The sequence below is a fragment of the Sceloporus undulatus genome, chromosome 5 (assembly GCF_019175285.1).
Source record: "Sceloporus undulatus isolate JIND9_A2432 ecotype Alabama chromosome 5, SceUnd_v1.1, whole genome shotgun sequence".
In the NCBI taxonomy this organism is placed as follows: Eukaryota; Metazoa; Chordata; class Lepidosauria; order Squamata; family Phrynosomatidae; genus Sceloporus; species Sceloporus undulatus.
In genome coordinates this window covers 156,300,302-156,322,023 of record NC_056526.1, presented here as the reverse complement: position 1 = coordinate 156,322,023, position 21,722 = coordinate 156,300,302, and the positions used below count along the sequence as shown (strand labels likewise).

Here is a 21,722-nt window from a genome sequence, read left to right as displayed (position 1 = left end):
CTTTTTCTTTTCTCAACACAGAAGAGGGAGCGAAATGAGGGGAGTTCAGGGCATAATCACAAGCCTTACTCAGCAGCCCAGCCAACGGGAAGCCTTAGACTCTGGTAGCTTTTTCACACTTTGAAAATCCTTTGAAGAAGCCACAAATTGGATCAGCACAACAGAAGAACTGGTGTTGTTACAGCAGAACCCAGGAGAGGAGAGGACAATCATTCCATTATGATGCGATGAACGTTTGATGAAGGGAAAAAGCCTCCCAAACACAACCACAAACCCCTGCCGATTAATGAACTGTCTCGCGGCAGTTAGACAACAAAAGGGCGTGAACCACCCCGGAGTGGAGGTCAGCCCCGGACCCGGAGGGGATATGGTGCCTCAATGTAATGGATCTTTTCAAAATAAACTACCATTCCAACTTCGGTTTTAAAGTTAAGTGCCTACAAACACCAGAAGCCCTGTGAAAAACACACTGGGGAGGATTCCGAATCCAAAGAAAGGGGAGAGACAGCAGCAGGGAGAGGGTCAGGAAGAGGCGTGCCGCCAAAACTCCAACTTGCCCATACTCGTGGCCGGGTCGGTTTTCCCCTAAAGGACAGGCAAAAAGTAACCTAAAGGTGGATAGCGTGAGAACGCCGGGACGCCCCTGATGCTGCGATGAGTGATTCAGAAACTTAGATGGCAGAGAAAGAAATGCAGGCAGCAAAGGCTCGCTTCAAATCGGCACTATTCCAGAAGGACAGGACATTTATTATGGACGCATCCTTGCCTCCTGACTGCAAAGTGACACACACGTAGCAGCACTGCCACTCAGTGAAGCCCGGCCTGGAAAACAAACAATCCAACTCTATGTTATTTATTGGTTGCGACATGAAAGATCTTTAGGTGTGGCAGAAAATCCGCCAGTGATAACCTGTTTCCTGGACTGTAGAAAGATGTTTATGTGCCACTTGACCAAGAGTTGCCCTCTGCCCCTTCTAACCTTTGTGAGGTTTGAATTAGTTTCTTTGCAATTGTCCCAATTTATCTGAGAAAATGATTTCTTGCTACTCCAATGAATCCAGTATGCTTCACACTATTAAGAATGAAATAACAATTAAAACACGTCATGGAGTAGATTTTTGGTGTAGGGGAGACCTGTTTTAGGTGGATGGATAGCACTGAGTATGTTCCTCTTGTCCCTGAAAAGGCACAAGCTGTTAGATAGATTAAGACTTACCAATGTTGTTAGTTATAACCACCCTGCACGCTAAACCCATTTAAAATAGTCACTTTCACAAGCTGTGCTAGGACTCAGTCCAAGTAGTCTGCAGTTTTTTGTGCTGGCATTCAGGGAAAGCTGAACACTTTGATAAACCCCTGAAGGAATTGTCATACAAAGCCATCACCGCAGCTAAGATTTACTATGACTACTAGATTTACCTGTGCCCAGTGATAAACGCAGCTGCTCCTAGTAAAACAGACATGACTTTAAAACCAATGAACCCACCCCCCCCCACTGCTATTCTGGAGGGGCCCAAATGATGAGTGGGTGACAACTACCCAGCCCCCAAATTCTGGCGGGTTCTGTGCTTAAAAGAACTTTGTCTTGTTCTGGAGAAAATAGGTAGGTTCATTAGGTGCTTGTACTTTGCTGGCACCTGACCTCTGAAGGTATGATGGACCCATTTCAAGTGGAAATACCAAGCATATCTACATTGCAAATATACATGTTCTGTCTTGGTGCTTCTTCCTTTCTTCACTTCCCCACCCTGCCCCACCAACCTGGGAAACCTTGTAATTCTGTACTGAGTCAGAGATCTTTTTTTTACACAAAGTATTCTTAGTATTTACAGTATCAAAACTTGCAGATTCCAGGCTTTTGGGAGATTCATGACAGGTTGATGGGTTGTTTGAAAATTTGCCATGAGGCTAGCCTACATTTCTAAAGGCACATAGCCAATAGCCTTTCCAATGTGCCCTTAATGGGAATTTAGTTTTTTCATATCTCTGTGCATTCTTTCCACCTATTTTTATCCTTCCTTTCTGGTTTGCTTGTGCTTTTTTGTTATGCTGTGTTTCGATTGGTCTATTGGGTTGGGATATGCAAGTGTTGACACACAGCGGGTTAATTTAACTATGAAAAGAAGGGATGTAATAAATATATATGTCTATTTTTTGAATTAAAAGGAAATGCACTAAGATTGAGAATCGCTTACATTCACAAGCAATTCAACAACAACTTGATTTCATTGATTCTGGATTAGATTTGACAAGAAGGAGCTCGTGTTCTGATTACATTATTTTTTTTAAAGAAAACTTGCAATACCGATGAGAGTAAGCCATCCGCATAATAAGTATGAACAGATCTTTAAGAGTCTATATTTTGCACCCCCAGGCGAGGCATCTATTACACACGTGAGGCCTAACTTTTAGGCTGTGTACTTTAGGGACCAACTTGGAATAAAAACAGACATAACCTGTTGTAGAAAAAGGCTTAAGCAGGAGTAGGTTTAGAAAAATAGCTCTCCCTACTCATCAGCATCCGTATTCAGTCCTTATTATATTATTGTTGTAGTCCCTCTCTTAACAAAGATAGGTGAATTTAATTAGAAAGAAATGTTGATGAAACTTGCAATTGACTCAAAGTCTTCCAGGGGTTTCAGGTGAGAAACTGAATTGTTGGCCACCCATCTTGCTATTGCAAGTCATGACTTTGAAATCAATAACCCAGTTTGTTGGGGGAGATTTAAATAGTACATTTTTCCTGGGTGCAAGCGCCCTTATTTTGAGTTTGGAGCACTGCAGTGTGGCAACCCAGAATCTTAGGATAAATTAGCAATTCATATTTGCGGAACTATCCATCACCATTCACCGCCAGTTGCTTTGAACAAAACACCGCTTTGGGTATTGGTGAAATCACCTTTAGTGGCCGCCCATAATTTTCCTCCCCCTTTGCTTTTAGCTTTCTCTTTCAGTTTCTGTTTATAGCATCAGAAACCATGGTTGAAGTGGGGTTTATGATTGTGGTTTGGGATTCAGCTTTAGGTTGATGATTCAGATGTTCAGACTGATTAGTGCAAAGCAGAAAACTGGAAAGGGACCTTAGTTTATGTATGGCCTAATTTACTAAAGTGTTTTGTTAAGGATGATAAGGGGATGAGAGAATGTGCAGCTAACTAGCTGTCAGACAGTCCTTCATCTGACCCTTCACGAGTGTGTTAAAAAGTTACTCCAGTTGCTGTTTATACCTTGGGGCTGTATTGTATGCACAGAGATCTGTACAGACAAGGGCTTGTTTCCCACCCCCCATTGTCAGGAAAATTCTAAAACTGAATAGGCCCCTCTCCACTCCATTCCCCACTTCTCCACAGTGTATTTAATTTATAGTCAGGATCGCCTTTGGTTCGGATTAAAAATCCCAAGCAGCTTCAGTTCTTAAATATGATACATACTGACACTGTTTTTAGGCCTAGAAATATTGATATTGAGCGGTTGTGTTTATTAAGGCTTTATTTGCTCTGATTTAAACTAACTTACATTTTACGGGCTTGTTTTGGCAGTTGCTTCTTTACAAGCAGACATGTTCTTGTTAAAGGAAAAGACGGATGTGATTATTTCACTTTCAGTATAGGTTTTCAGGTGAGTGTTGGATGAAATATTGTTAGCTGCCCTGTAGGGAGTTGTTCATCAAGCCATAGAAAGAGTAAAATAAATTTGATCTAAGTGAACATTATTCATGTTCAACCAATTTTGAAAGAGGTGGTATCAGATAACATTTGCACTATTGGGAACATTGATAGCATTTGTGCAGAAAAGGGAATTGCCTTACCTGTTTGCTCCCCACCCTGTTTAGGTTAATAAGCTTTCTGACAGGTTTGACTAATGCTGAACAAAAAAACGTGAAAAAAACAAGAAGAACGAGGGAACAAATGAGTAGTGCTTTCCCCTATCTTCTGATTGCAAAAGCAGGGAAATCTATCAGTATGACTAGCTGTACGAGTTTCATCACATACTTAGCACTAAGTAACTGAAGAGTTAAAATAAAGCGCCATCTTTACCTAACTACTGTTATTCATTGTTGATAGGAAACAGCTATTATTTCGTGTAAGCTCCCCTGTTTTTATGCAGACTGCCCAAGAAATCCTTTTTGATTATTAATTGGGGCACTACATTGAACTGGAGGCTAATAAAACACTTTGTAATGTGATTGGAATGCTATCTTGTTAGGATCTCGGAGACAGGCAGAAACACACATACATTACCACCATTCTCTACTGATATGAAAATGTTATACAGTCTCCTATGTACAAATCTTAATTATTTTACCAAAAATTGGAAAAAATCTTGTCCATTACATTTGTTCAAAACCTTGTACAGAGGATTTTCCCTATGGCTAGCTTTGGTGTCCATTTTGCTTCAATTTGAAAAACAGGTGCATGATGACAAAAAGATAGAATCAGAAATAAAAGTATAGTAGAGATGACTATTTTTCTTACATGGCCCAATCCTGTATTTATTTTCCTCCCCTTTTTGAAAATTCTTTATAAAGACCTCGTTGCGATTGCTGTATTTTTTGTTAAAATATTTCGTAGAATGTGCCTTTGTCTGTATGTGATAACTGCTTGTACATTTGCAATAACTTTATGGTCTTAGCTATGTACTCTAAAATTCCACAAGAACGCACTGGTTCTTAAGCAAGTATTCTGGCTTGACTCAGACTTCTGGGCTTAGTGTCAGTCCTTGGCAATCCCATCTTATAGAGTTTTTGTATGTGTTGATATCTACCAAACCTAATACTGAGGATTCCTCTTTCTCTCTTTGTTTGCAGAAGGTAACAAGCCCCGTCCTCGCCCATCATCCCTTCTTTCTCATCACATGATGCTCTTGGGCATAGATCATCCCTTTTGCTTTCTGTTATCTTTCTTCCCCTAACGAGGTATATTCACCACCAGCTTACAGCCCAAATTTCACAAACATGATTTTGTTTTTCTGTTGTCTTTCCAATTATTTCTTTGCTGGGAAGTCCTGACACCTCTCACGTGTTTTCCCTTCCTGAACCCTAGAATGAATTTCTGCCTATCTCAACCCAAAATGTCTTTAGTTATCTATGAGGCCAAAGTTGCTAGCTTTAAAGAGTCAACTCTAACCATTAAACCAGCACTCTGGCAGAAAGAAGTTAGTTGCAAAGAGAGACGGTTCTCAAGCGCCAAGGACTAAAATACTTCTCTATAACTGATTACTCCCTGAGGTATATACACTTAGGTACTAAACCGCCCTTGATAGAGCAGCATCCTGCCGCCCCTTTCAGCACCAGTCAGGGCACCGAACCACACCTCGCAGCCCGATCAGCAATTTGCCGTTCTAAAAGCAGCAGCTCTAAATGCTGTCCTTTTAAGAGTGGCAAAAGCCACCCTGCCACCACCGGGTGGATTTCTAGCATTCCTTTGCGGCAGCACGGGGTGGAGTTGGAGTTTATGGGTTAGGGTTTGGTGTGTGGTCCCCACTTGCCTTCAGTTCCACCCCGATGCTGGCGTTTTATGCCAGTTTGTTTAGCCCCTCTAGTTTCACTTCCGGAAACGGGTGTAATCAACAATAGGCATGCATGCACACAAACATGCGTCTCAGACGAGTCAACTTGGTATAGTTTTTAGTTGATCTCCAATTATGTAAGTACATATCAGTATAGTACATTAACACATAGGTAATGTTACAAAAGGTGATGCTAGTGTGTGTGACATTCCTGTTCAAGCTGACATGTGAACAGTCTTTAAAGTTTCTTAACAGTTACACTTATGCTCAATAAAGTAGCTGTACATAAGTACAGTTCAATACAGACACCACAAAGTTCAACAAAGTGTTAATACAGTGGGCCCTTGATAAACTGCTATGATGTTGGTTTCAGGACCCCCTGGGGATACCAAAATCTGGGATGCTGAAGTATCATTAAATAACAATAGTATATTAAAAATCAAAATTGGTGTCCCTTATATAAAATGGCAAAATCAGGTGTTTGCTTTTTAGAATTATATATTTTAAAAAATATTTTACGCCATGGATTACATGAATCTGGGGATAGGGAGGGCTACTGAAGTCTCGGTTGTGTTGAAACTAGACCCCCCCCCCCCCCCCCTCCCCCCCCCCCCCTCCCCCCCCCCCCCCCCCCCCAGGAGGAAACAAGTTTCAATGCCCACTTAGCTATGGGCAACTACCGGCAACCTTGGGCAACACGTCACACTTCCAGCCACAGAAAGAAGGAATGGCAAGCTTCCCCGAATCAATCTTGCCAAGGAAACTAATCGCACAGCTGGGCGCGCTTTACATGGACTTGAGCTTATGCGCTCAAAGCGCGGGGCGGCGACGAGGTGGCGCGTCCATTCAATTCAATGGGTGCGCGCGCCCGTTGCGCCCCACGCGCTGCCGCACTGCTGTGCACCGAGCCCCCTTGTTTCCAATGGGGCTTGGGCCTAGGCGGAATTACCTTACCCGAGGGATCCGAACGGGGATCCCCGCGTTAAGCGAGGGCCCCGACTGTATAAAGGGTTGCTTATAAGTCAGAGCTGACTTGGAAAAGCATGTATCAATCAACAAAGTTAGCTTCCACTTCAGCAGTTATATATACTCTTCATTTTAGATGAAATGCTGCTACAAAGTTTTTCCATTTAAAAGCCACAAAAAAGAAAACATTTGTGGATGATGTCCATTTCTTTTTACACGGAGATAAGGGGACGCCACCCTTCCATCTGGCTTGCTTTCATTCCTCATTGTAATTTGTTCCAATTGTCTGTTTAATGTTTATTGGGAGGAAGCCACAAACATGTTTTTCTTTGCTCACGTGACAGAGGATTTTTGTAAAAAAAAAAAAAAGTCACTCTGCATGGACATGGCTCAGTGTTCAAGGTCTGCTCTTGAGTCTTAAGCAATAAAACGGAGGAACACATTACTTTTAATATTTTCTAACTCTATTCACGGGGGCAGCCTTTTTCTTCTGCATGGGTAATTGCAACGAGCTGTTAATTAAAACAAAACAAGTAATTTCGTTTCTTCAATGGGAAATCTTTTAAAGTAATTGGATTCTAGTGCCAGTTGCAGCAGGAGATGAGATAAAGTAATTATAATAAGTCATTCTTTTATTTGCGTTCCATAAAACAAGTTTTCCAATGATCCTGAGTCTAAGGAAAGGTTACATATTAGATATCCCATTATATATATATTGAGCGAAGTGCCATTAAAAGTTACCAGAATGAACCCCAATCAAGCAGATTTAGTGTAGTAATCCAAAAACAACACTAGTCTCCAATCTCCAACTGTTTGCTACTCACTCCAATTGAGGTCACTGATTTTCTCTATACTTTGTATAAACACAACGTGGTTTAAGACTCCAACTTGTTCATGAGCGGATTTTTCAGTACAGTACTACAGTTTATTTTTCATTGCTTACCAAATTCATTTCAATACTTATTATGGCTTCCAATGACAACTCTAGTGCTATAGCAACCATATATAAATTTCTTGAGCAGTGATGGTTACTGGACAAAACTCCTTGCCTGTATGTGGATAAGTTGATCAGATATTTACAATGCTCTTCAACCCCACAAATGTGAAGTCTGAGGAGTATGATTTAAACCTACTTCAGTGACACTACTTACAATCTACTTACATTAACACTGCACATTAAATAATTACTTACATGCAAAGTTTAATTGAAATAATTCTTTAAATGAATCCACAAAGTCCAGATTGGCCACCCATCTTTTATTAAACCCTCTGCACTATATAATATTTTTTTACACTGGATTAATTCTAATAGTGCTAGTAATTACTTCTTCCTTGGACTACACAGGTCTGTATCTCAATTAAAAATAAAATAAATCAGGATTTTTCTGCTCTCTTTACAATTGCTCATTGTACACCTGTATTATGTGTGTTGCCTGGTGTGATATTTAGATACCTGTTGAGATGCTGTAGCTGCCCTCTCTTCTTTGCCTGGCTTAGTCGCCTTGAAGTCTGTTGACTTTTTCTTGATGTTCCATCATTAATTTTTCATTCTATATAAATGAAGCAGCTCATTACAAATGTAACATTCTGTTATCCGATCATACATATTGCAGAAAGCAAGCTTAGAGGGAGAAAACAAATCTTAATCAATGGAAATCCATGAATTATACAAAAACTAAAGGTAAACAAGACAGGTTGATCCACACCTGTCAAGCCTTGAGAGGATTCCAGTTTTTGGTGTCTGATGGAATAATTTACCACACACACACACACACACACACACACACACACACAAATATAATTTGACATCAGGCCACAAATAATAATGTTGAGTGTATAAATGAGGTCTGGGCATGGTTATCTTGAAATGTTTTTACCAGAATTAATCTAGAAGTTATTAAGGCAGATGGTGAGGAAGGTGGTCCTCAAATTCAGAGGGTCCAAAATACACGGCAGGAAATAATCCCAGTTTGACATGCTTAACTGACCTGACTCAGTGGTAGGGAATTCTGGGAACTGTAGTTTTATGAGGCATTTAGCCGCCTCTTGTCAGAGAGATCTGGTGCCACAATTAAAAAGTATGATTCCAGGATTCCCTAGCGCTGAGCCAGGGCCATTAAAGCCAGTCTCAAACTGGATTATTTCTGCAGTGTGTTTTGGACCGAGAGCAGGCTCTTTTGAAATACAGTTCTTAGCAGGTACTGTTTTACTTCTGCTAAAGCTTGGTGACCCCAGGTGACAAGCGGTTATTTAAAAGCTTACTGCAAACATAGTGGAAAGCATGCAAACAACAAAGAAGACAACCCCTGCTTATAATGTATGCCAACTTCAAGTTATGAGCTTAAATTTGAACACCCACACACACACTTTTGGCAGTCTAAAATTGAAGGTGATGAGTTCCTGGTCTCCTTTTGTGAATGTTATTTTGGAATGAGGTAGCCTAATGCTGTATGAAGGATAATGAGAAACAGAGCTGGATACTGCAGCTTTATAATGTTCAATTTCTACTATGTTGTGTGCAAACAAATATTGTGTGTTTATTAAATGGGCCTATTTGGAGTTGACATAACTAACAGCATTGTTCCTTGGATTTAATTGCAATTTACTTTTAATTTAAAAGTCTAAAGTGAGATGCATGTGGTAACTGTATCTCTCATGTCTTGGGTTGTTATTTTTAAATAGCATGTGACCGTAGACATAGCTTTATTTTGAATTAGCAAAATGGGCCTCTTCAGTTGCAAAAACTGTCTGCCACTGGAAGAAAACACCCTAATGCAGATAATAGTCATATTTCTAGCAAACTGTTTTCAAAAATCACTGCACAGATTACGTTTCTTCTTCGCGGTCTCTGCGAATCATACAAATGGGTTTCACTGCGCCTGCGCAGGCTGTTCGGATACTTTAGAATCACTGGGCAAAGTACAATTTGCAACATATAGAAAACTTTTTGGCGGTAACCCCGACCCCCTCATAAAGCCCCGGTTCCTCTCTTTTCCCCAGTTCCCTTTTTCCGCCGCGTTTGGCTGCTGTTTGGAACTTTGCTCGTGTTAGCTCGTTTTGGATCACTGGTTTTTTGCTCGGACTGTTTTTGGACTTTGGCATTTCTTCTTCCCCCTGTACTGGACTCTTGGAATGTTGACCTTGATTTTGGAATTCGTTTTGGATCTGTCGACCTCTGGTAGCGATGTCTCCTCCGTTCAAGAAATGTGACATTTGCGGGGGAAAAGTGCCGGTGCAGGATCCCCACACCTCTGCCTTTTTTGTCTCGGGAAGGACCATGATGTTAAGTCCTGCTCCCTCTGCAAATCGATGTCCTCCCAGGCCAGGAAGAAACCGGGAATCGCGGCTCACTTCAGCGATAGCCCAGGGGTAAGATCCGGAAGGGGATCCTCGCCCATCTTCGGCCCCTGTGGTCCCTGTTTCGCGGCTCTTTCGCCCCAGAAATGGCCTGGCAAGTGCTCCCCGTCGACATCCGTCGTTCCGGGGGGCCCAACCCTGAGGCAAATCTGGCCCGGATCTGACACAGCCCAGTGCCACCACCAAACCCACCAGCACCCGCATAAATCTGGGTCTGTGGGTAGGCCGCCGCCTCGACTTCATCTCGGAAACGGGATACCCCTACTAAGACCTTTCGGCCGGCATCGGAGCACAGGTCCCGTAAGGGACCCGAAGGATGGATCGGTGGTACCGTCAGGGACAGCTCCTCCAAGGCGAAGGCTGCCTCCGTATAGGAGGATGCGCCCAGACCGGGGTGGAAGGCTCACGGAGTTGCCTATCCCATCTTTCCTCCGGATGCACCGCGGGGCTCCGCGTCATCAAGAAAAGGAAAGCATCCGATTCGACATCGGAGGCTAGGGCTTCCAAGAAGACGAAGCACACCAAGGAGCACCTTCGCAAGGAGCCTGAGGTGGTATAGGAAGCGGATCGTCCGGTTCGCCCTCGCATTCCACGGATTCCCCGCGGCGGGACACCCTGAGGTTGTGCCGATAGACCTTCTCCCAGGGAGGCTCAGCAAACTTCGTGCCCGGGGACGTGGCGACAACGAGTTCCTTTCTCCTCTCAAATGAGGAGGACTCCCAGGACAGGCTTTCAAGATCTCCTTCTCGGGGTCTACCCTCGCGGTCTCCATCCCCAGCGCTTCGTTCTCCAGCGCGGAGTGAGCAACCCAGGTCTCCATGCCAGCCCCCCGTCTCTCTAACGGTGCCTGCCAATGATGGGCTGTTCTATGACTCCGAGGCAGACCAGTTCTACCTAAAGGTGTCCAGGGACGTCGCGGATGTCCAGAGTGCACTCGCGTGATCGCCCCCGTGATCGTCCCCGAGAGGTTTCGCAGCTGGAGAAACGCCATCGGGACCCTGTCCCCGCTTCCAGAGCTGCTTTGTCCAGCCGTCACCGCGACCAGCTAGGCAGATATCGTTGTTCAGGTGGACTCCTCGATTCCGAGGTGGACGCTTCGGTCAGGACAGAAGACCCTTCGGATGTTGAAGACCTCCCGCGCCAGTCGCCCGCCGGATCTTCACTACCCGGAGGCGGCCTCCCCATCGGATGATGTCCGTTCTTCACGGAGCACATTATCAAGATGTCCAGGGCTCTGGACATTGATCTCGTTTACCCGGAGGCGGATGCAGCAGACCCAGTCGACACGTTGGGTCCATGGCCGAGTTCAACACCTCCCTGCGTTCCGTTTCTTCCCTCTTGGAAACGATCCTTAAGTGTTCCTGGGACTCTCCTTCTTCACCTTGGGCCTCCGCGGAAGTCGAGTTGCTGTACAAGGTTGCGGCCCCCAATGCTCCGTGGCTCCTATCCCATCCTCGCCAGAATTCGGCGATAGTGGCAGGTGCCCAGCAGACCTCCACCCACCCAACGCCAAACCACCTCCCCGGTGGATAAGGAAGCCAGGAAGATAGACGCCCTGGCCAAGAAGGCATATGCGGCAGCGGCACTGGCGGCAAAGGCCACTAGTTACATGGCTTGCATGGGAGCGTACGTCCAGACCTTGATGGAGGGCATCTCCCCGATAGTGCCGGACATTCCTGATGAGGTACAGAGGACCTTGACCGAGATCAGGGATGAGACCCACTCGATTGGCAGCTGGCTGATCACTGCGGCTAGGAACGTCACGGAATGCGTTGGAAGGGCTATGTCGGCTTCCATCGCGTTGAGAAGGCATGCCTGGCTCCGCGGCTCGGACCTCAATCAGAGCGTGAGGTCTACTATCGAGGACATACCCATCGACGGCTCTGGGTTGTTCCACGACGACACGGACAAACGGCTCAACAAGAAGTTCCGCATGAAGGCGGCCGCTTGCAAGCATGGCATGTCCACACCGGGCCCCTCTTCCTTTCGCAAGGCCCTTTGCCACCACATGGGCCTCCATCTCCTCCGACTCCTTGGTCTTAAACATCGTCCGAAGGGGCTATACCCTTGAGTTCGAAGAGCTCCCGCCCACCTGAGCTTTTATTTCTGCTGCCCCCTCGGGCACCCTTCTCAACGAAGTGCGCTCCCTCCTTCAAAAAGGGGCCATCTCTCCTTTGTCTTCGGATTTGTGGCCCAAAGCCTTTTTCTCCAGATACTTCACGGTTCCAAAGCCAGATGGAGGAATGAGACCCATACTGGATCTAAGGGAACTGAACTCTTTCTTAAGATATAGACGTTTTCGCATGGTAACGCTGGCTTCCATTTTGCCTCTGCTCCAGCAGGACCTCTGGTTCGCGACGGTGGACCAGAAGGATGCTTATTTCCACGTCGGGATAAGGGAATCCCACCGCAGGTTCCTCGCCTTCGCCATCGGCTCCGTCGCCTACCACTACAATGTGCTCCCATTCGGCTTGGCCACAGCGCCTCGAGTCTTCACGAAGTGCATGGCCCCAGTGGTAGCCTACCTCCATCAGAAGGGATTCAGCGTTTTTCCTTACCTCGACGACTGGCTGCTGACAGCGCCGTCAAGACCGGAATTCCAGGACGCAATTCACTTTACCCTAAACCTCTTGTCAGAGTTGGGACTAGTGGTCAACCTGGAGAAGTCCCACTTGACCCCATCCAAACAGGTCCGTTTCATCGGCTCCGTTCTCGACTCCGAAGAGTCTATGGCCTACCTTCCTCAGGACCGCTTTCAGGCCCTGTCAGCCGCAGTGCGCGCCGTTCACTCGCGCAGGAGACTCAAAGCCAGGGACATCCAGGTGGCCTTGGGACACATGGCCTCCACTACATTCGTCACCCCATGGGCACGACTGCGCCTCAGGCCTCTTCAGGCATGGTTCCTCTCCGTTTTCAACCCATTGACAGACTCACCAAACAGGTGGCTCACCGTACCGAGGGCTGTGACTTCCTCCCTCCTATGGTGGCTAGACTCCCAAAACGTGTGCATAGGTATGCCCTTCGTCCAGCCTCAACCACAAATGACCCTGACGACGGATGCGTCGATGGAAGGCTGGGGTGCACACCTTCGGGACCTATGCGTGAGAGAGAAGTGGTCCCTGCAGGAACGTGTGCTCCACATCAACGCGCTGGAAATGTTGGCTGTCGAGAAGGCTCTGAAAGCATTCGAATCCACCGTCTCAGGCAAGGTGATTCTACTCAGGACCGACAACACAACGGTGATGTACTATGTCAACAAACAGGGAGGCACCAAATCCAGAACTCTCTTGGACATCACGTTAAGGATCTGGGACTGGTGCATCCACAGGCACATTCTCCTCCAGGCGATTCACCTACCAGGAGAAGAAAACACCCTAGCGGATCAGCTCAGCAGGACATCAACCTGCCACGAGTGGAGGCTTCATCCAGAGACAGTCGGCGACCTATTTTGCAGGTGGGGAGCTCCCCAGGTCGATCTGTTTGCGACCGCCTCCAACAGCCACTGTCCCCAGTTCTGTTCTCGGGTGCGACACGAGAGTCCTCTCGGAGATGCATTCGCCTTCGACTGGTCCCGGGAAACGATTTATGCCTTTCCTCTGTTTCCGCTGCTGACCAGGGTAGTGTCCAAGATGTCGAGGGAGAGAGTCGACGCGATCCTCATCACCCCGTGGTGGCCGAGACAGCCGTGGTTTCCGCTGCTTCTGCACCTTTCCAACGGCGAGTTTCTCCGGCTGGAGCCGAGGCCGGACGTTCTCACCCTCCAAGGGGGGAGGGTTCGGCATCCTGACATCGACTCGTTGCCGATGGTGGCTTGGAGGCTCCTGCATTGACGGCGCTGACACCTTCATTGCGGAGGGTGATCCGTGCCGCGCATAGGCCTGCGCCCCAGAGATCCTATGCCTCCAAATGGAAGAGATTCCTTTCATTCCTTGCTGAAAGGAATTTGTTGCCGGAGAGCATCACTGTGCCAGTGGTGCTTGATTTCTTGATGTCACTGGTGGAAGCGGGGCTGTGCCTTGCTTCCATAAAATGTTACCTGTCTGCTATTTGTTCACATTTTCAATATGATGGTTTGCCTTCCTTTTTCAGGGACCCTCTGTTAAAAAACTTTTTAAAAGGATGTAATAACCTCTACCCCCAGGTTTCTCTCCCTGCCCTGGCTTGGAGCTTGGAGGTTGTATTGGCTGCCCTCCAGTCCAAGCCCTTTGAGCCCTTGGCCACAGCAGACTTAAGACTCTTAACCTGGAAGACTGTTTTCCTGGTGGCCATCACCTCGGCTCGCCAGGCAGGAGAACTTTGTGCCCTGCGGAGGGATGAACCATTCCTCCGGTTCCACAAGGACAAGGTGGTACTCCGGACTGATATCACCTTCCTCCCTAAGGTGGTATCCCTTTTTCACATGTGTCAGGACATTGTTTTGCCGACCTTGGCTTCGAACCCATCGACTATGGAGGAACGCAGCCTCCATATGCTGGACGTTAGGAGAGCCTTGGCTTTCTATCTGGACAGGACCATGGGTTCGAGCCGTTCCGAAAGACTTTTTCAGTGCTATTCGGAACCAAGAAAGGGTTTGCCGGTGTCGCCCCAGACTCTCAAAATGGGTGGCTAGCGCCATCTGCCTTTGTTATGAACTGTCGGGTAAACCGGTACCGGCCAAGGTCCGCTCGCATGCGACCAGGGCGGTTGCAGCATCCTCTGCCTTTCTGGCTGGCATTCCTTTAGATGATGTTTGCAAGGCTGCTGTTTGGTCCCAGCCATTGACTTTTATAAAACATTATAGACTGGACACCAGGGCAATTCGGGACGCAGCCTTTGGGAGGGCTGTCTTGGTTTCTGGGTTGCATTGATGACTTATCTTGTGTCTTGTGCCTTTGAATTGGTCTATAATGTGCTCACTTGTGTTCGCTTCCAGGGAGATTGGTCTTGCATGACCTTACAATTTCTCCTCAGGTTCTGAAGAGTTATGATTCACTGTAACTGTGGGTTATGCTTGCACATTGCCTTTGGGCTTGGTCGTGCGTGACCTTACATGCCCTCCTTATGCCTTAAATATTATGTCTGCATTGAGTGTTGTGCAAAAAACAGGACTGACTCTTTATGGTTCACGGTTTATTGTTATAATAAATTTACCTTGGTTTACCATAGCTTGGGTTTCAGGACACTCCCTCCGCCATATACCTAAGCTTGTCAGTCTAAACCCATTTGTATGATTCGCAGAGACCACGAAGAAGAAGGACAGGTTACTCACCTGTAACGGTATTTCTTCGAGTGGTCATCTGCGAATACATACAAATCCCACCCGTCCGTCCCCTCAGTGTCCTGCTCACTTTGGCTCTGTCTTATATCGCCTACTTGGCGGGAAAAAAATTTGGAACTGGGGAAAAGAGCGGGAACTGGGGCTTTATAGGAGGGGGGCGGGGTTACCGCCAAAAAGTTTCTATATGTTGCAAAGTGTACTTTGCCCAGTGATTCTAGAAGTATCCGAACAGCACTGCGCAGGTGCAGTGAAACCCATTTGTATGAATTCGCAGATGACCACTCGAAGAAATACCGTTACAGGTGAGTAACCTGTCCTTACATATACAGGTACCTACATTTTTGTTTTGAGCAATGAGCAACAGTATTGATAACTTTTTAACCTTTTTATTTTTCCAATGTGAGTGATCAGAAATATGACAGGCTTTTCTGGCTACTTGAAAAACTTCTCAAATCCTCATGAGCAATACCTGAACCAATGATTCATACAGTTTAAGAATGTTCCAAGATCTGCATCATTTTCAAGCATAAAATTTGGATGAGGTTCATTATCCTACCTCAATGATCTTTTCGTTTGCTCTTTCCAGCTGACAAAGTAAGTCCTGGGTATGAATTTTTTGACGACTCAGCTCACTTCTATCAAACAAGATCAAAGAATCTCATTAATGAAAATCAATGTAGCTGTTCAGCTAAATGCTTTCTAGAGGAATTTGGGACAGTCATGTACTCCTCCCTTTTATCATCTACTGAATTCTTATGGTTTCACATATTCATGCAGTACCTAAATACCCTAAAGGCACCACATTCCATCTCATTTTGGAAGGTAAACAGGATGAGCCCTGGTTAGCACTTGGATGGGAGACCACCAACAAATACCAGGTGCTATAAGCTATATTTCAGAGGAAGGAAACACCTCTCAGTATTCCTTGCTTAAGAAAAAGATAGGGTGAAACCTGTGAAATTCATGGGGTCACTGTACATTGACAGGCAACTTGAAGGCGCATACAGGCATATTCATAATGTATCTAAAATCCCATGTTTATTCACAAAACAGCAAGCTTTACACAGGGAAGTAATAGGATCCTATAAATAATCCTCAATAATGTCAACATACCTGAATTATAGATACTTTTGAATCTCCTGCTAGAAGCACATTTGCCAACACAGAGCTGTATTTGGAAGCTTCTAGAGCTAAGCAGGAGTACACACTGGCATCCTGTGACTGAACAGCATCTCTGAATGTTCTTTGTAACACAGGACTGCCTGGGAGCCTTTTCTCTTTTGTTCTTATCTACCTACTGTTGTTTCATTTTTCTCCACTACTGCACAATGTAGCTCTTTCAAAAGGATGTGCTTGTGCAATGAAAATACCCAACCTTTGACAGACACAAATGTCTTCTGCGCATCAATATAACATTTTAGGATTGTATTCACTGCCTTAAATTTAATAAACATGAATAAAAACTGAGTCTTGTTTTTTTAAACAGGTGTTGCATACATACTGCTTTCATGCTAGTGTATTGTGTTCCATCAAAAATACCTCTGAGTGAGGAACTTCACTGTTTGTTTTTTCATCTGTATACCATGTTTCTCCCAGAGTGGGGTCAACATTAGTGATCATAGTGTTGTGCCCTTTGATTCCAACTATGGATTTTGTTTGCTGTACTTCACACCTTGGCTCTCATAAATCTAAAATCAAGATGATGCCACTTTACTTCACTTTGTTCCTTCATACTTAATTTCAGAATACCTCTCAAGATGACCAAATAAAAAGATTCTCTCTACTGAGCTATCTCTCTACTGAGCTATCACATTTTGTCAAATCAAAAATCAATACTTGGGAGACTGTTGTGTTGTCCTTCCCACTTTCCCTTTTAGGAGTGCTTGCACTGAGGATTTACTCTTCAGTCAGATCTTCAATTTTTAAGAACTCAAATAATGGACATGTAAACATGTTGAGAAATGAAGTTTACAAGCATGATCTCTGGGAATCATGTGAGACCTCCACTAGTCCCAGAAGAGCCACTTTTGATACTGGCCTACATTATCCCCAAACTTTCACATTGATTATACTAGGCGGGACTAATGAGACCGGGCAATGTATCTGGAGGGCATGAAGTTCCTTATCCCTAAGCATAATCCTGTACATTTTTTTTTTGCTAATCCAAACTCAAGCTATGATTCATTATCTCTTTTCAACTTTCTTAGTGAATTTCTATAACACTACATACATTCACCTACCCTTTACCAGCTGGCACCATATTTCAAGTGTCTGGGAATCTTTTACGGTACATTCATTCACTGAACTCAAGAATACCAAGTATCAGGTATGCATTTGATTTTAACTAGCTTCCACTTGGGTGGCAACTAAAATACATGTACTTGCCTTCCACAAAAAGTCTGCATATTGAAGTAAAAAGGAGCTTCAGAATGAATAACTGTGATTTCAGATCCATTTCAAGTTCCAGTATTACACTACACTTGTTAAAGAAAGAAGCCTTATCCCTATCTGTTAACTTCACAGAGAGAACAAGTGAAAGAAATACAGAAATATTTGTATGATCACTCCTCATTGGTATCCTTTTCTCCAAAGTATATGCTTTAGGGTTATAAACCTACCAGTGAGAATTCTTTCCTGGAGGTCTATAATACCTCAGAACTTATCTTTCAGCAGCAACAAACGTGATAGCTGACTTTCTCTGATACATCCATTCACACAATTGCCACTACCCAATGGCATAATAAAAGATCAGATGTCGATCACTTTGTGTAAGAAGAAGCAACAACAAAGGAACAAGCTCTTTCTCAAGCTTTCCTTGAGGATTGTCCTACATTCATTTGAAAAAGTGAGTATTTGAGGAAATCTTCACTACAGATGCATTATGTGCTTCTTACCAAAGAAAGGAATCACTTTGCTGGAGGAGGAACAGAACATTTTGTCAGTCTTCTGTCAGTGCACTCCACTTCCATGCTGATTATGAAAGAAGAGGCTTTTCCTACTCTGCAGCCAGCACAGAAGCAGAATGAGCCATAGGATGTATTTCCTCCTCACTTGGCTGTCTTTGCAACCACAGAATGCATCCACCAACTACACAACAGATAAACACACCAAGGAGAGGTTTCATGCTGTATCTGAATGTGTTGTACACAAATAGTTCCACAAACCAGGAACCCAAGGGCACTTCTATTTAACAATTTAGGTCCAACACAGGAAGAGCCTACATTTATCATTGCTCTAGACTGTCTGTTAAACCACTCATTCTGCTTTGATTGCTTCTGTGCTCTGGTAGGAAAAGGTAGTACTTCTGTCCACTGTCTCAGTCCTAGAGTCTCAAACTGTTTTTTTTCCTTAGCTGCAATTTTATGCTTAGCATGTTCTTTTCACCATGGATGTTCAAAAGACCCTCTCCTGTAATACTGACAACTCCTTCCTATAGTAATATTTGTTTATAAATATTGTACTTCCTATGAAATTTTCACATATCTTAGAATCTATCCCACTGGAGACAGCCAGTGAGACGCTCACAAAGTGTAGCCCACAGGGTGTTTTTGTGGTGTTTAGGAGTAAAAAAATCCTAGGTATTGTGGAGGGTATTTCCATCACATTCACACACCCCCGTTGTTAAAAAAAAGTTTTCTTCCAAAACATAGTGAAAATACCCCTATATCCCCGAGAGGATGTTTGGGAGCGTTTGGGGGTATTTTTCTATTTTTCTTGTGTGGTGTGGTTCTCCAAGGTCTCTGTGAGGGGCTCTACAAATGCTGCTTTAGGAAGAGCAATTATCCATACTTTCTTTTCCTAGTGACACCAGAAATCAGTGCTAGGTTGATCAACTTACACATGTACCTCAGAAAGACAGATTACTCGCTTGCAATGAGGAGTCTCCATGTGGTTGGGAGTTATACAGCTCTATGATAGGAAGGAAGAGAGCAAGACAGTGCTTGTTCACCTGCCAAGGCACAGGCAGGGGGCTGGGATGTATTATGGGAATAGGAATTATTTTAGCTCTGAAATTTTCTGAGAAGAGTCTCAGCAAACGATTCTTTTATGTGACAGTATAGATGACCAAAGAACATCCATTGTATGCAAGCAAGCTATGTTCTCACAGATCTGCCTAATTGTTGCATACTTTAGGCATGTGTATAATAATTAAATGAAGGGAAAAAATTAAAGCACTGAAGGAAGGCATTTAAGTAACATAGATAATTTGGACCCCCATTATTATACAGGTAGGAATTTCCTTACTGTAAAACAGATTTACTGTTTCATCCCCACCCCCCTCCTTGATTTTAGTACTGTTTTGTTCAATGTTGGTGACTTACTCATGGGTACATGCAGAATAAAGACTTCAATATTTAAAGTATTAAAGGCTTAATTAAAAATATTTTGTTGTTAGAAAAAGATACATCTTCAAGTGAAACATTAGTAAAATTGCTGCGATCAAACAATCTAAGACACTGTTAGTTGCACTGTTTGAAGTACTAACAGAGTGATCAGTTCCAAATTTTTCTCCAAATTAAAACAGGAAAAATAAATGTTATAGAAAGCTATTCAAATGCGTACTATTAAATGCTACAAGTAAAAAAAACAAAAGATAAGTTGTGTTATGGTAAGCAGAGGAGATAATAAAGCTGCCAGCTGTGGAAAGTGTTTAATGAAAAATTCTCATGTGACACATACAGCAAATTCCAGATGTTTTTTCTGTTAAGTTATGCCATAATATGCTTCAGTTATTCTTAGTAATTATATATTTTATAGACTGCCAGTACCTGCAGCTGTTTCTCATCCTGTTAACGTTTTTAATCAATATCTTAGAATAAACAGCGACCACTGCCAAGTATTACAGAATTTCAGCCAAAAATAATGTGGTAGGAATGAAAGGAGGAGAAAGAGGCCCCCAAATGTGATGTAATTTATTTAATAGACTAGATGGTATGTCAAAGAATATTATTTTAGCTAATATCCAACGAACAGCTCCACTGTTCCACAAGGATCAGTATGGGAAACCAAGAGATACGTACAACCGAATGTTTAGAGATACAAGGGCATAACTATGATTCAAAAACAAGACTGATGCAGCCTAAGGCAAAAATTTTCCTGCAAAGGGAACTTGTACCTGAAATACTGCTACACAATGCTGGAGAATCCTGCATACCACATCTAAAAGGGTACAAGGAGTGGCAGTCGAAAGGAAATTGCAGGCACTCCAGTGTGTATGAGGTAGCGGATGTCTTGGCTTTGGATTGTTCAGTTATGACTAGTGACAAACACAGCAGTCCCATGGGATTCAACAGGAATTATATCACCTTATTGTAAACTACCAATGGTTTTAAACATGTCTAAACAATTTGCTTTTGATGGTGCTTCTGAGTGACTGCATTTAGTATTGTTCATTTGAATTACCATCTTTCTATGCAGCAGGTTAATGGATCCTAAACTCATCAGGGATTTCACAGCATCATTTGCGTGTGACTGCAGGAATAAATAAACTGGGCCGTTACTACAGGAATCTGACCACCATCTAGCAATCTTTGAAGAGCAAACTATCTAGCAGATTTTGAACAGCAACACAGACATATTTACAATGCCCCATTTTTATATATTTCCAACATTTGAAAGCTGCTTTTCAGCAAATTAGCTTTTAAAATGTCCCTCAACATGACAGGTCTCCTTACTAAGTGAAAGGATTTTAATAAATTCAAGATACAAAGGTGACTTTCCAACATCATAAGCCTGAACAATTAACATATACTGAATCAGCATTATTGGGATATGAGCATAGTAATACAATTCAAGAAGCTCCCTTGGAGACTTGTTAAAACTGAGCCTGGACACTTACTTAAGACCTAATTTTAATGCCTGGGGCTAGTCAACTATACATACTTTAATGGGCACTTTATCGTGGCTTTACGTATTTGTTTTATGTATCCAAAGACTTGGAATAATATGTCTTACAAATTTGTGGGAAAATACTGCAAAAATAGAATATTTCATCCTCAAATTATGCCAGTTGAGTATGACTCTTAGTCAACCTACTAAGAACATGAAATCTCAAATTACTGTGGCACAGTGATGCAATACTATCATAGGAAAATATAATTGCAGTGCTTGTGTAGGGGAAGCGTGTGTGCAAAATGTGTGTTTGGGAAGAATCCAAGAGGTAGTCAGAAGGAAATGGAGTACTAGCAAGCATATACAAGAAAGTTCTCACAACTATTATTTCCTAGCAGAAAAAAAAATCGAACCAGACAAGAACAAAAAAAGGTGTCAGTTTAAGTACAAAATTGCCACAGTCACATGGACAGGTGCCATCAGAATAGCAAAAGGCTTATTATGCAGGACTAGAACATTTCCTATATTTGCTTCTTACTCCATACTGAATGTCTCCTCATGACCAATATGCCCAGTCATATTCAGAAAATATGAGCAAAACAACTTGGGGAACAGGCAATGTTTCCTGACCTGGGAAAACACGGAAATACAACTTGGCTCTCCAAGGGGTATTAAAGTGCTTTCAAAACATTCTGATACAGAGGATTGGCAGGGGTTCCCTGTAATATGCCAAAACTGCTATAATAATTATTCCCATTGACTTCATAAAGCTTCTTCCTTCCTGGAAAGTGGTAATGGATTG

General features: G+C 43.7%; 1 protein-coding gene across 7 annotated transcripts in view; it reads right to left on the bottom strand.

Annotated features, from left to right (window-relative positions):
• The window catches only part of SCLT1 (sodium channel and clathrin linker 1), a 98,243-nt gene that overhangs the window by 4,745 nt on the left and 71,776 nt on the right, over positions 1-21,722 (bottom strand). For 5 of the 7 annotated variants that reach the window (XM_042466556.1, XM_042466554.1, XM_042466558.1 and 2 more), the window contains one exon: positions 15,645-15,723. In XM_042466556.1, the coding sequence (XP_042322490.1) occupies positions 15,645-15,723 (79 nt within the window). Of the gene's footprint in view, positions 1-7,888; positions 8,025-15,644; positions 15,724-17,982; positions 18,176-21,722 lie in introns of those variants that run through there. The other 2 variants (XM_042466557.1, XR_006103918.1) reach the window with 2 other exon arrangements.